The sequence below is a fragment of the Misgurnus anguillicaudatus genome, chromosome 19 (assembly GCF_027580225.2).
Source record: "Misgurnus anguillicaudatus chromosome 19, ASM2758022v2, whole genome shotgun sequence".
NCBI lineage: Eukaryota > Metazoa > Chordata > Actinopteri > Cypriniformes > Cobitidae > Misgurnus > Misgurnus anguillicaudatus.
In genome coordinates, this window is record NC_073355.2 from 4,601,411 (window position 1) to 4,617,319 (window position 15,909).

The 15,909-nt window shown below is 37.2% G+C and overlaps 1 protein-coding gene across 2 annotated transcripts in view; it reads right to left on the bottom strand.

Moving 5' to 3' along the window:
* Window positions 1-15,909, bottom strand: part of LOC129427380 (alpha-1,6-mannosylglycoprotein 6-beta-N-acetylglucosaminyltransferase B) — a 196,859-nt gene that overhangs the window by 111,561 nt on the left and 69,389 nt on the right. For both annotated transcript variants that reach the window (XM_055183826.2, XM_055183819.2), the window contains 3 exons: window positions 14,063-14,136; window positions 3,520-3,687; window positions 1,489-1,653 (listed from right to left, as the gene is read on the bottom strand). In XM_055183826.2, the coding sequence (XP_055039801.2) occupies window positions 1,489-1,653; window positions 3,520-3,687; window positions 14,063-14,136 (407 nt within the window). The remainder of the gene's footprint in view (window positions 1-1,488; window positions 1,654-3,519; window positions 3,688-14,062; window positions 14,137-15,909) is intronic.

Consider the following 15,909-nt stretch of genomic DNA (forward strand, 5'->3'; position numbering starts at 1 on the left):
GATCACAACCTAACAGACTGTTAAATGACTTGAAATGAGACATCAAGGCTGCACCAGTCAGAGGAAAGATTGACCACAGAGATGAATATCATCTAACCAGCCACCACAAACAGATTCACAAGCTCCTAAAATTACTTCAGTCTAACTTGAAGGCAAAATATTTCACTTAAAGGTGACTACATACACACAGTTGTGCCATTCTCATGTAAATCTTGAGTACCTACAAGATTTTTAATCACTGGGACCACTCCATCTTTCAGATCTGCAAATTCAGTGTCGAACTGGGCCTTGATTATGAAACATTTGTCACAGAACATACCAACACGTTTGCACAACGTTGCTGCCCCAGAAAAAACGGCATCTACTGCACAAACAAAAACTCACTTTTTTTTATGATTGCTTGATCTAAAAGCAAAACGACAAAACTTAAAGAGTTTGTTTTTAGTCAAAACATGTTTATTATTATGTTATCATATTTTTATTATGTTTTCTTGCGCTACTTAGCTGTATTATCTTAGTTATGAAGGCTAAAACTGGAATGCAGTATTAAAAAACAAGATTTTTAGAACCAAACTCTTTACTTTTTCTTCACGGACAGCGCTGCAGACGACTTCCAGGAGAAATGCCCATACAAGGAATTCTGCCCTTTATGACATCATACAGGACCATATTTGGAAAAAAAAACCCTGACTGTACAATATTTGGCACAAAAATACTCCTTTTAACTTTCCCCATGTTAAGCATGATAATGCAACTCTTAGCAGTGTAAACATCTAAATGCATGAAACAGCATTAGACAATTATCATTAGAACATTTATCATTTAAAGTGTGTGTATCTAACTGTATCACATCGTGACAGTAATTTAATCTAAAGTGGCTGAAGTTGTTTACTCAGACTTGATACTAAGTTAGAAAATGAAAATAATTTGTATGGTTTAGGTTGGCTTCTAACTAGGGTTTGTCAGATCGATCGGCCGATAATGCTTGCTATGCTTCTCAATAAATAACGGTGAAATGCCGCTACATCCAAAAGCCAAACAGACTCTCAAACAGAAACTCAAAAAGCTGTAGACGAAGAACAATACAGCTATGATGACACGCAGCTCCAGGAAATGGCTTAAGGATATATTTATATTACGGTTCTTCAAACCTTTTCAGGTATTTTCATTACACGATGTAACTACAGAAGAAAAATTTCTAAACTCTTTGGTTATTTTTTAACACGATGCTAATGGTCTAATCAGATTTAATGGATTATGCTAAGCTATGCTAAAAGTGGTACCGCCAGACCCGGAGATCAGCTGAATGGATTCCAAAACGGAAAAATCTAGACTCTAAATGAGCTGGAAAATGAGCACATTTTCAAAAAAAAGTGGAGTGTCCCTTTAATAACCGAATGGTGTTAATGAAAGTCTTACTAATAGCAACTTTGTTATATCTTTTAGCACCGTAATTTCACCTAATATAGACAGTGTGTGACAGCTCACCCTCTTCTGTTCTCTGTACTGACCGCGCAGGTGCTCTTCAAGTCTGCGTGCAGCTGCAGCCCACTGCGCAGCCAGTCTGCGCATACGCCTCCTCATGAAGCTTAAAGACTCCTTCCCTGAGCCAACACGCTCCAAAAGTGCAGACAGATCAGAGCGGAGAAATGCCTGGAGAGAAAGTAAGAGAGTGAGAAAATACTATCAAGACTAAAGCAAATCAAAGACATGTCGTTTCAAAATGACAGATCACGAAAAAGTTTCAACACATACTGGCAACAGCTGTGCCAAATTTAGAAAAACTATTTCAGCTGGTAGAAACACGTTTTATTATGCTGCAGAATAAATAAATTGAATAAAAGCAATCTCATTTCAGCCTTTGCAGGGTGCATTGATGTTGTGCATAAGTTAAACAGCTGGAGCCCTTTAACTTAAAACGACACACTGTGAGAGTAACTAAACCTGTGAACATACATACTGCCTATACAAGGATTTAAAATCCTAATGGGCTGCTACCAAATGTAAATGCAACTGCACAATTTTCCTGTGTATTATTATTATTATCACTATTATAATGATTATTACTATTATAATTATTATTATTATTATTATTATTATTATTACATTATTATCATTATTATTACATTATTATTATTGTTATTACATTATTATTATTATTATTACATTATTATTAATATTATTATTATTATTATTATTATTATTATTATTATTATTATTATTACATTATTATTATTATTATTATTATTATTATTATTATTATTATTATATTATTATTATTATTATTATTATTATTATTATTATTATTATTACTATTATTAGTAGTAGTATTATTACTATTATTATTATTATTATTATTATTATTATTATTATTATATGCAAACCATTATTTTATTCAGAACTCTATTTGTGATACTAGACAGAAAATAAAGGAAACCAGAAATAAAATACAAACTAAAAGTTCACAAAACATGGACACATAGGGGCGGTTTCCCGGACCAGGATTAGCTTAATCCAGGACTAGGCCTTAGATTAATTAGGAAATATAACTAGTTTTAACAAACATGCCTTACTAAAAACATTACCTGTGTGCATTTTAGGGTAAAACAAAGGGCACTGATGTATTTTAAGATATGTAAGTGCAATTTTATTTCAGTTTGGAGAGCTCTTAAAAGTGTTTAAGTCTAGGACTAGTCTAATCACTGTCCGGGAAACCGCCCCATACAGTAGGTTCAAGAGTCAAATCTCAGTCTCATATTAAGGTAAAAGTGTCTCAATCAGCTCCCTTGTTCAGTAGTCTGAAAAATCCTTCCAGTGCACTGGAACATTCGTTCCCAAAAAATCCCTACAATGCAACGCATAAACCAGTGAGCATCGATGGTCTCTATGTTCCCATACCAGTAATCTCGTGACCTTTTCTGAAGCTCTCCAACCGAAAAGCCACCTAAATACACTTCATGAAATGTGACCACAATCTACTTAATATTTAAATTTATTATTTCTCCAAATGTATGCACGGATATGTGAGAGAATAATGTAAGCGTTTTTCACAAAATGCTTTTACATGTGTTTAAAAATGAAGAGAGATGTTAGTTTTGCCGGTTGTTAATACATAACACCTGTGAATTACCAAAATGCACTTAAGCACCACTTCACAGGAAAATAAGTGAACAGTGTCCAAATGGGAAGTGAGCTAAGGTCCTTACCAGTGCCCGAATCTGCATACATGATATACTGATTCACGACCTCGGGAGCTGATTGTAACACAACCATAATGACCAGTGTATGGTAACCCATACTTAGAACGTGACCTCTGTGGTTTAACCCATCCCCAGACAGGGCCAGCTATCACTGTAGCACCCGGGGAGCAATGGGGAACAGCTGCTCAAGGGCACCTCAGTCGCAACCTGCCGGCTGTGAGACTTGAACTGGCAACTTTTAGGTTACAAGCCTGACTCTCTAATCATTAGGCAACAACTGCCAATCAGATCTTCTTTTTCATGATTTGTGATTATTCACCTGTCTCTTTGGTGGGCTACTCATTGTAGGGTGGCTACTTTGGTTCCTCCAGGCCAGCGGGGGGCAGAACCACTCCACTTCACTTAGGTAGATGAGGAAAGAGCAGTCAGAGCCATCCACTCCATAAAAAGCATAGCAAGGGTCGGATGTCCACCTGGCTCTCATCCACTTTGGGAACATAGAAGAAAATAAAAAGTTTCTTTTTTATAAATTATACATTTTGTTTTACTGTTACTTAGGGAACACATACAGTATACTACTCAAAAAATGTATAGGTCACTTTGGATAAAAATGTCTGTCAATGCATAAACATAAATGAATGGGATGTGAATTTTATGTAATATTTTCACCACATCACAATAAAATGACTGACTTTGTTATTTTCTGTGTTTACATTAGTCGTAACATTTTAAAGCGCTGTCGCTGTCATCTATGTGTGTTTAGGACTTGATATACTTTTTTCCACATGTGCATGCATCCACACAGCTTTCAAAAAATATTTAACTGCAGATACACGTGGATGGTTGCGTTAGACACATACGCAGTACTAATTATTCCTTATTTATATGATTACTTTACCAGGCTTTCAGGGCAGCACTGATTCGCGTCATTTATAGGACATAAAAAATTCAGGATCAATGAAAAAAGAATTGGATCCATTATTGCCAACGAAGTTTAGAACAGAAAACAAGTAAAAGGAATCAAACATCATGGTGAAGAAAATGCTCCTTAGCTTTTTGTTCTTGGAAGAAAGTGAAAATAAAAAAGACAAGACGATGATGTGTTCTGACATTGTCTTTGTGCCTTTGTGTATGTTGTTTGTAAATGAGTGTCCTGTCTCAATATTTTCTTAAACATGCGCTGTTGTATATAGGCAGTCCACACCAGTGTTTGGGGTAATGCATTACAAGTAACATGCATTATTACGTTATAATATTACTTTTCTGAAGTAACAAGTAAAGTAACGCATTACTTTATAAATGTACGCATTAATATTTGAGTTACTTTTTAAAAAAAAGTAATGCAAGTTACTTTTCAGTTTAATTAGTTAGATAAATAATAATAAATGTACTAAATTAAACTGAACGTAGTCACATAGAATTACGCACTTTATGCGTGCGCGGCTAAGCGGGAACAGTTTGAGTGAGAAACAAAAATGGCAGGTCAGAGCTTGACATTTTTGCGATGGAAATATGCAATTTCTAAATGTAGAACTGCTTAGTGAAAAAAAGCACCTGCAAGGCCTGAAAGACATCAAGCCTCAGCCAAGTAAGTAACACAAAATTAACGTAAGTATTACTTTCCATGAAAAGTAACTAAGTAACGCATTTAGTTACTTTATTGGGGAGTAACTTAATATTGTAATGCATTACATTTAAAAGTAACTTTCCCCAACACTAGTCCATATGGTCTCAAAGTGTGGGCTGCACGCAGACGGGCTGTGCGGATGGCCGCTGAAACTTCTGATGACGAGAATTACATAATGTGGACGGCGGGCATACGCGGACGGCTCGAGTATAGATTGTCTATTAGAGGCAGGTCTCAGGAAAAGGCACACACCCACGTAGAGCAAACAGTGACAGTTTTCCTGACAAATACAAACAGTTTAAGCCCAAATGGACTTGGTTTCAAAGCTGCAATCCACAATCATATGGAAACATTTTGGCTTTAAGCTGAATGAGAGAAGAGAGCAAATGAACATCAAATGGTGCACGCTCACAGATACAGTAACTCATTATATAGCCAGAGATGCAGCCGTTAAATACGGCCCAACAAATAGCATTTAAAATATGATGCAAACATTTAACAGGCAGTACCTTTTTTATTTGTACAACTGACTTTTATATTAAATAGGGTTTGTGTGCAATCTACTTTATTGAGAAACAAAAGGTCAGGGAAGAATCTGTAAATGAAAAATCTCAACACCTTTTTGTTACGTACAGAGCAGCCTAGTCTCACTGTTAATGCGTAGTAGGAGTCAGCTGACTATCAACCTGGCAGAATATCGGCTATTAAGCATTCTTCCGACTATTGACATTATTAGTCATTTTAAATCCCAATTTGCTGTCATTTTATTTTGAAATGCGCTATTTGGCTCTGATACAGTCAAGGACTTAGTGAGAGACGTTGGTACACGACACTACAACAATACCCACCCACCACCCATCTGATTTGCTGGAAGTCACAAGTCTGACCAATCAACGCAGAAGATGAAAGATTTGCACTCACACCTGCTTCGGCTTAATTCATTAGTTGGCTCTCAAAGGTAAGGCAGCACCAGACGTTGCAATAAATCATAATTCACTATATCAGGGGTAGGCAATGTCGATCCAGGGGTGCTGATGTCCTGCAGATGTTTAGTTTTCAGTTTTAAATTAAAGTCACAATTTTAATGGATAGGTTATACTTACTACCTACTTAATTCTTAAAAACATGGAAACGGAGATAAGTGAGCATGAGGGGAATAAACACCAAAATAAATTGAGAGTATTTTGTTTTTCGTACATTTTTCAATTCAGAATATACTAGGCTATTCGTATTTCGTTAAAGCAACACCAAAGAGTTTTTTTTACCTTAAAATAACGTTTCCAAAAAAGTTTCAGTGGTTCATCCACACAAAACCGGGTGAATGGCACTTTCACATTCACTTTGCAGCCCTCTATCGGCCAAAACCGCACTAAAGAAGTTTCCAACCGTCGGGTAGCGGTCCTGTAGTTCGAGTGAAAACTACAAAAACTTGCTTTACGGCAGACCTACAATCCAATCAGAGCCAGCTATGCTGCAGTATTTACGAGAGTGGTAATGAACAATTACGCTTCTAACCTGTAGGGGGAGCAAAGAGCAATAAGTCTTTAGTGTTGCTTTAAATCATACAGTGAACGTGTAAAAATTATGAGCATGCATAGTTAAATTACAGAACGGGCATTGTAGGCCTTTAAATGCAGTTTTAAAGTTTAAAATTACTTTAATCTAAGTTAACTGATCAACACAAATACAGACTTTGCTGCTCTGTAATGACAGAAGTTCTGTAAATTTGCATTTAACAAGCTTAAATTATGTTCTTTCATTTTTTTTTGTAAATATATATTTAGCTTGTAGGATAGCTTGTTTCATAAGGGGAAATATAGCACCCTGCGTTCTCAGTGCACCTCCTTATGGCTATAACTGTTATAATATATAACCAGGGCTCGCAAAAATCGCTAGCCCGAGCCCCGAGGTCCCGGGTACCAAAATGTATCTCCGCCCTGCCCATCGGGTATATAGGGAGGAAAAATATTCGAATGTTTTTGCATTCTCTCGGATTTAGTTAGGTAATTATATTGTATGTAATTCGGCATCGTCTGTCAGTCATTACTATCCTCACTTAACAAGTGAAACTGTCAGGAAGTGAAAGTATAATTAAACCCATTCGTGTTCACGTCTGATATGCGCAGCGCTTCTCTGCACGCGCTTCTCCTGGCCGTGCTCTTCACGAGTACCCGCTTTAGTATTTTCGTTTTTACCTCAGCCCTATCAAGCTAACAGTTAGCCACAACATCAATCACGTTTTCCGCCATTTACCTCAACCACTCTCACCGCAGAGATTCGGGCCATTAGACTGTAGTTGTGTCCCAATTCAAGGGCTGCGACCTTATAAGCATGGGACCTTAAAGATGAGCACTCGGTCTTTCAAGGTGGCAGCCTCAGAAGTTCGCGAAGAGAACTGAAATGAGACGGTCTAACCTTCGGAGGACCCATAATTGGCGTCACCTGCTGCACCTGTCAGCAGGACATAGCGGAAACGTTTCTGACTTATTAAAATAAATATGAAATCAGAAAAATATTAATTAAGTTTAGAAAATATGACACGTTGATGTAGATTAAACTATTCAACAGTATATTAAATTAAATTAATTAACCTTAGAAATATATGCATCATAAAAATAATAATATTAACTCAAAACATAACTTATAATACTAAAACCATTACAAACTTTTTTTGATAAATACACACTTTTATTTAATGAAGGTTTTAATTGTTTATTTTAGAATATCCAGCCGTTATATGCAGCCGTTGCAGGCGCGCAATGAATCTTGGGATATCCTCGGCTGTTAAGGATCCATTTGTTCTATCCTTAACATCGCGGAGAAATGAGGATGCATTTTGAGGCTTCATTCTAAGCATCCTTTGAATTGGGACGTCCTTAACACAACCAACTCATCTGCCTGATTTAAATAGTATAGCAATGTACCAATTTATATCCTGTAACTTCAATTGTTTAAATGACATTGTGCTGCATTGCGTTTTGAAGCACTGTAAAGATATATATGCTAAAGACATTTGTTGTATTGTATATGCTATTAACTACACTTATTTATTATTTGAATTAACAAAACCTGCTTAACTGAATGCTTGAGTGTTAAATCAATCAAACACCTGTATTATTGAGAATATAACCATACATACCAATACAGCTTTTGTTAATAAACATCTGCTCAAATATGGGTAGGTTTCTTTAAAAATACCAAATTTTGTAAATGACTTTTGTTAGAGATTCAGAACTATGAGCAGAACATACACTGTGTTTACAATGTTGTTGAATTAGTTAATGTTTCAGTTTTTTATAAATTGGGTAAAAGCGCCACCTATTGGAAAATTGCGGAAATATAGATTACCGTAAAAACCTACCCAGTCTCATGTGGATGCATATAAATAGCAGTGTGAAAATCGTGCAATGCATGTGATGCACCAGTCCTTCCCATTCACTTAGACGGGCATCTTTTTTGTCGTTTTATTTATTGGTTTCAAATTTTTTTTCTATTTTTTAAACCATTTTCGCTTGGGTTTAGGGTTAGATTTGAGGTTTGCTTAAGGAGGTTATTTAATATCCAGGTTTCTCCATGTTTTTGTCTTTATTTAAGCCATTGTTGCTTGGAGTTGGGGTTAGAATTGGGGTTTGGGTTAGGATGTCATTTTTACAGACACATTTCAAAAGTTAATGTCTAACTATGTCACACATCAACCAAAAAAATGTATAATATTGGAAAAAATATTATTTTTCTGGCCTGCAATGTAGTTCCTCAGAAACAATTTCATAAAGTGGTTGCCAAGCAACACAGACGCAGTGGTGCCGTAATAATGCTGTCACAGGTGTATGTATCTACTATAATTTACAACCATGGTTTAACCTAGTGTTGTAGTACTCAAGACCGTTCTTGGTCTTTTGATGGTCTTAGTCTTGTCTTGGTCTCAGCCCCATAAAGTCTTGGTCTTGTCTTGATCTCAACACCCTATGGTCTTGGTTTCAGTGTAAGTGGTTTTGACTACAACACTGACCTATCTGTTCTTTAATATTCATGTTTATTGTTTTTTACATTCTGATTTTAGGGTCTAAAGGTTTTGTTCTTTAGAGGGTGTACTGTAGGGTGACCAGATGAGATTGGTGTAAATTCGGGACGGGGGGGGGAGACGTTGGGGGGTGCGGATCATCCAGTAATAATTTTATTTATTTATTTTATTTAATAATAAAAGATAATGAATTTTAAACTGAACCAATCATATTAATGTAAGTAAGTACATATGCACATAAATAAGTAAGGAATAATATTGAATTATAAGAAAATACTGCACACCCAAGGTGCAATGCGGCACGACGCGGAGTGCCGTTATACCGCGGGTGTGCATTATTTTCAAATAATTCAAAGGACCGGAGTCAATTATTCCTCTTATACCACGGTTACCACAAACATTGCTCTGGTGCCGATTTTTAAGACATTTGACAAGTTAGGTGTGCGGTTATCAGAAATTAATGCATACCCACGAAACAATTCTCAGCCAATCAGAATAGAGCATTCCAATAATAGTTTTCTTTATTTTATTTAATATTAAAAGAAAATTAATTTCAAACTGAAGTTACTGAACCAATCATATTTTTATTAATATAAGTACATATGCATATAAATTTATATAATACGTATAGAAGTTTCGCAAGGTTTTAACTGCTGCCAGCACTCCCGTGCCTTAGTGCATATCTTTAAAGGGGCAATAAGTAGGATTTACCCCCATCTAGTGGTGGAATTATATTTTGCATTCAAACGAACAGTGCTCTCTAGCGCCTCCCCTTTCCAAATGCGTGTTGCATCTATGGTAGCCGTTATGTTATCGCTGATCTCCTTGTCCATTGCATCTGGTTCACGTGTTGTGGAAACGCGTTGGTCGGCTAGTGCTTTTTGTCCCTCTCTGCTATTCTACTTTATCAATACGGCGACACGATAAGGATGCCTCCTTGGACTTACCCGTTCAATGTACTGTAAGTACAGTAAAGAGAAGAAATTCTAAGCTTACAAAAAAAGTCAGGGAACTTATAGCAGAGCACAGATGACAAAATGTTTGCTCAAGCTAATCTTTACGTTATAGTGATGACGCTGGTAATGACGATTCTCTCAGACCAATCAGTGATCTACAGTGTTTTCGTTTCACATTTGGTATCAGCTCGGATTGCTTGGACCCCAACCGAGGTGGTCCAAAAAAGTATAGGGTACTACATACTGCACCCAATGGAAAAGCTCCCAAAAGTAAGCTGACCCAACCCAAACCAAACTGTGGGGTAATGTAACTATGCAATGGAAAAGCGCCATTAGAGCAGGATTCGGGATTTGGGACAGCAGCTTTGATTTCGGGACTGTCCCGAATTTTTCGGACGTCTGGTCACCCTAGTGTACTGACATTATTATGTATCATAATAATCAAATGATCATATTACACCGGTCTAACAATGAGACAATATATCGGCAAACAGAAATGACAAGATCAATTCATCCTGGAAAATGTTTACTTGCTACTGGTTTCATCCTGATGCACTTGGCTGGTCTGCATGATATTTATTGTGCTTTATTGGCAACAACTGTTTTGAATTGGCTTCAGTCAGGAATCATTCGGAGTAGTATTGATGTATAACAAATACTTAACAGTTTCTGCCACGCCGTTACATATTTTTGACAGTTAAAGCTGCCATTTACATCCTACATATTATGTGATTTAAAGGCAGGGTCCATGATCTCTGAAACCCAATGTTGACATTTGAAATCACCTAAACAAACACACCCCTACCCCAATAAAATAGCTGGATCTTCTGTTTATAGATCTGCAACCCAGGCAACAATGTGGTTTAGGAGACACGTCCCTTACTGCTGATTGGCTACAAGTGTGTTTTGGTAGTCGACCCGACTCTCTTTTTCAAAGCGTTTTTCAGAAATCGTGCACTCCGCCTTTAAAAACATACAGTGACTACTGATAGAGAGACTCGCTGGTTTAACTCACACAAACAACTACTAAATATTAAATATATTAAAGCAGATTACAGAAAATAAAATAATCCCTCCCAGAGCCCCTTATGAAATTTATTTAAACCTCCTTCAAATTTTGATCTGTTGTTCCCAGTGGGCAACTGTGGCAGGGAACAAAACGTATCTCCACTGGCTATACAGCATAAACATAATGTCAATATTACTGCTTTAAGCCATGTATTAATATAGTAAAGAGAGGAGATGATTTGGCAGGCAATATTTAAGATAAAGTTTATTGATTAAGCTTTAGGTTTAATGATTAATGGAGAGTTTTAAAAGTTCTTTCTCTATGGATGCTGTTGTGCAAATAGATGTGATGTCCTTTATCATTGTTCTACTATGTGTCGAATGCTCCTTACGAAAACCAGTCCAGACCTGTATATGAAGTTAATGTAGACCAAGCAATTTTTTTTATACCAAATCACCTTAGCTGCCATTACTCTGTCCCCTGATACATAGCTCAATTTGCAGATTTATGAATATTAAATGTCTGCACCAATCCTCCTTAATTTGTAAATCGCAATTCATAATGTCAGACTGACCTCTAACCGTACTTCAATGCAGCATACAAAACGTTTTGATGTTTATCCAACACAATCTTCAGTTGTAAAAACACTCTGGCAAATATATACCCAATACATTCAACAATAGAAGTCACATGACTTCACATGTTATTCTTGCCGGAGTAGATGGTATTAGGTGTGTTCGACTTCATGCGGCAATGTGCAGACCGATCGGCAATTGGCTTTAAGCAGTGCATGCCGGTTGAAAATTTTGTCCGACTTGAGCTGGTGCTGAAGGCATGTGACTGTGACGTATGGCAAGTACAGCGAGAACGATTCGAGATTCAGCCGGCGCATCTTCTCATGAGTGGCTTGCACGGAGTTCTGATGACGACACAGCTTTCCATGATTGGTTGCCTCAAGGATGACAACAATCATGTGCGTTTTATGTTTAATCCCACCTTTAGTTTCACTAATAAATATTATAAATTCATGTTTTAAAACAGGTAAAATTCTTTAATATAACCTTAAAGGGACACTCCTCTTTTTTTGAAAATATGCTCATTTGATTAAACATTTGATTTTTATCGTTTTGGAATCCACTCAGCCGATCTCTGGGTCTGACGGTACCACTTTTAGCTTAGCACAATCCATCGAATTTGATTAGACCATTAGCATTTCGCGAACAAATAACCAAAGAGTTTGGATATATTTTTCATTTTAAAACTTGACTCTTACATCGTGTACTAAATGGACTGCATTTATATAGCGCTTTTAACAGACCTATGGCCATCCAAAGCCCTTTACAATTTTGCCTCACATTCACCCATTCACTCCCACATTCATACACCGACGGCGGTGTCAGCCATGCAAGGCACCAGCCAGCTCGTCGGGAGCAGCTGGGGTTAGGCGTCTTGCTCAAGGACACCTCGACACTTGGTCCGGTTGAGTTTGGGGATTGAACCACCAACCTTCTGGTTTGTAGACAACCTACATGAACCACTGAGCCACTGCCGCCCCTAAGACCAATAGAAAATTAAAAGTTGCGATTTTCTAGGCAGATATGGTTAGTACAATACTCTCATTCTGGCATAATAATCAAGGACTTTGCTGATGTAACATGGCTGCAGCAGGCGTAGGGATATTACGTACTGCCCGAAAATAGTCGCCTGCCCTGGAAAAGTTACTAAAGGGGACTATTTTCGGCTGCTGCGTAATATCATATCATTGCGCCTCCTGCAGCCATGTTACATCAGCAAAGTCCTTGATTATTATGCCAGAATGAGAGTATAGTTCCTAACCATATCTGCCTAGAAAATCGCGACTTTTAACTTTCTGGAAGTCTTAGTACACGATGTAACTACAGAAGAGTCAAGTTTTAAATAGAAAAAGTATCAAAACTCTTTGGTTATTTTTAAGCCAATGCTAATGGTCTAATCAGATTCAAAGGATTATGCTGAGCTGTGCTAAAAGTTGTACTGCCAGACCCGGAGATCAGCTGAATGGATTCCAAAACGGTAAGAATCAAATGTTTAACTCTAGGGGAGCTGGAAAATTAGTATATTTTCCAAAAAAGTGGAATGTCCTTTTAATATGTTATATTGTGTCATGTAAAAAAAAAGAGAAGAAGCGAAAGACAAAACTCTATTGGTATTTTAATAATCTAGGCTCATGTTTCCCATTATTTTCGGGCATACAGTATAAACAGCACCTAAAATACTCAATATAAATGGTTTCTGATATGCAACTTTTATTAAAAGATTTGCTTTATGGCAAATTCACAATCTAGGACACATGGCGTAAATGTCACTGCGGCATGAATCAGGTGCTCCGCCTTCAAATCCTCCATCGACTGCAAGTGGCAAACCTTGCAGATTGGTCTGCGAAGCGCCCCATGAACACAAACACACTTATTGCTTGTTGCTCATGGTGGTGCCCCTCTTCTCTGTGGCATCGTTTCTAAAACATCATTGTATGCGTGGGACAGATGATGTCTCATACCCCCTTCTCTATTTAACGAGGGGCGCTCAACCTTCACATATAATGGTCCCTGTGGGTCTGTGTTGGGTTTTATTGGTGAGAACAACTGGAATATGTCCCAAAAGCTAATGGTTCCCAATTAAATTTTAATAAAAAAAGTGGAATTTCTGTCATGTCTATTGTTTTTCATCAGGGAGTACTTTTTACTTGTACTCAAGTAAAATTCCTTCCTTGGACAGCATTTATTTTTTTTCCAGTGGCTGCACACGCACAGGATTGTGGGATATTGAAGACAGTGAAGGATACATTCATGATGCCTTTAAAACAATACCATATGAAGGTATCTCGGGAAACAAGAGGTAAACCTAACATTGCATTCGGATGTGCTTTCATAATTTCTTTAAAATGTAGCCTCCAAAAGCAGACATATTTCATATTTATATTTTAGTAATAGGACACATTGATGAGCAACTTAGTAAAGCCTGATTATAGTGTCAAGTCAAGGATCGTCTTATTTTAAAAAAAAGTACTGTGCTAAAATAAACAGCACACAGACACGATTCAAACAGACCACATCATCAATCAATGAAACAGGTGTAAAAACACCCTGAGAGAAATCCATTTGTTGGGTGTCTTGCTCTCACCAATCTGTTTTTCTCTAAGGCAACCGTGGAAGAAAAAGGAGAGAATTAAAGGAGTGTGAGCGTTTTTGAAAAATCTCTGTGTCAACTCACATCCACTTTGCTGGCGCAATCCGCGTACCAGGGATGCTTGGGGACTTCACACTGGCCCGTAACTCCATCTAGCCCTGCAGATGAAAAAGACAAGCTGTCATAGTCTGATACAGCAGCAATCTTCTACAGTATGAGCTGCACCAGTGTGAGAAACCAAACATTCATGGGAGAGCATTCATATGAGGAGTGTCTGACAGGTTTTTTGTACATTTTTATTAAGCTCTTATGTTTAGGTTAAGTCATTTCACTTTAATGCCAATGAAAAGGTTATTAGTCAATAACTGAAGTGCCTTATTTTCACAAATGTCACTTGAGTTATTTCATTGGTATTACAGTCTTTAGCTGCAAAACCCTCAAACTGCATTTAAGCTTTTGGCAAAAAAAATCCATAAACTGGATAAGACATCATAAACAATTGCAAAATCAGTAAAGATATAACTAGAAACATTGCAAATGATGAAAGTCAGAATGTAAAAATGAAGAAACTGAAGCAGGGTTGTATTCAGTTAAAAGTACTGGGACACAAATATGTTATCCACAAATGTTATTCAGCCAGCCTGTCTGTGTGAGGTTTGCTCTGGGGTTTGATAAGGATCTGCTTATTATTATTTGCCCATATTAATACAATTCCCATGGTAGCCAGTGGTCCCAGTTAGTCTAATTAATGAAGAAAGAGGTTATTATTTAACAGTGGTCTTCTTGATCAAGCTAGCAGGGTAGCAGGGAATTATGGGAAATTCTTTATTCTGAACAGATAATAAACAGTACATAAATAACATGAACCACTAAAGCAAATGTTGGCTGACTGTGTGTACAGTAAGATATTTACTCTAAGGAAATGTTATGCTTAGGGTTTCACTTTCATAGATCTGGTGAATTTGACTTTGTAGTTAAACAGACACAAATGAGTCAACTGCTGTCCATCAATCTTAAGTTGTCTTATTTTATGTTTGGGTGAAATTGCCACCTGTGCAAATTTTGTAATATCACTTGTCACATTGTCTGACTTTGCAGGTAACATCTGCATAAGATCTTACTCAACAGAATGAATGAATCATTGTCATGAATCACTGTGTTTTGTGAACTAAAGCCATTTCAGGCTATAGTAAACACAAGATCCCTCATCCGCTGATAAAAAAAGCTTTTATCAGTTGCAGGCACATTGTCTGAGAACAGCATGATACCGACTTTACTGTACAACCAATCTGTGGATGATGCAGGTTCCTCCTTTCGCCTTCAGAACTGCCTTAATTTTACGTAGCATTGATTCAACAAGCTGCTGAAAGCATTCTTTAGAAATGTTGGCCCATATTGATAGGATAACGTCTTGCAGTTGATGGAGATTTTTGGGAAGCACATCCACGACACGAAGCTCCCGTTCCACCACATCCCAAAGATGCTCTATTGGGTTGAGATATGGTGACTGTGGGGCCATTTTAGTAAAGTGAACTCATTGTCATGTTCAAGAAACCAATTTGAAATGATTCGAGCTATGTGACATGGTGCATTATCCTGCTGGAAGTAGCCATCAGTACATGGTGGTCATAAAGGGATGGACATGGTCAGAAACAATACTCAGGTAGGCCGTGGCATTTAAACGATGACCAATTGGCACTAAGGGGCTTAAAGTGTGTCAAGAAAACATCCCCCAAACCATTAAACCACCAGCCTGCACAGTGGTAACAAGGCATGATGGATCCATGTTCTCATTCTGTTTACGCCAAATTATGAGACTCATCAGACCAGACAAAATTTTTTCAGTCTTCAACTGTCTAATTTTAGTGAGCTCATGCGCCTCTTTTTCCTATTATGATTTGAGAGTGAAGTAATGTTTTTTTGTATAATTT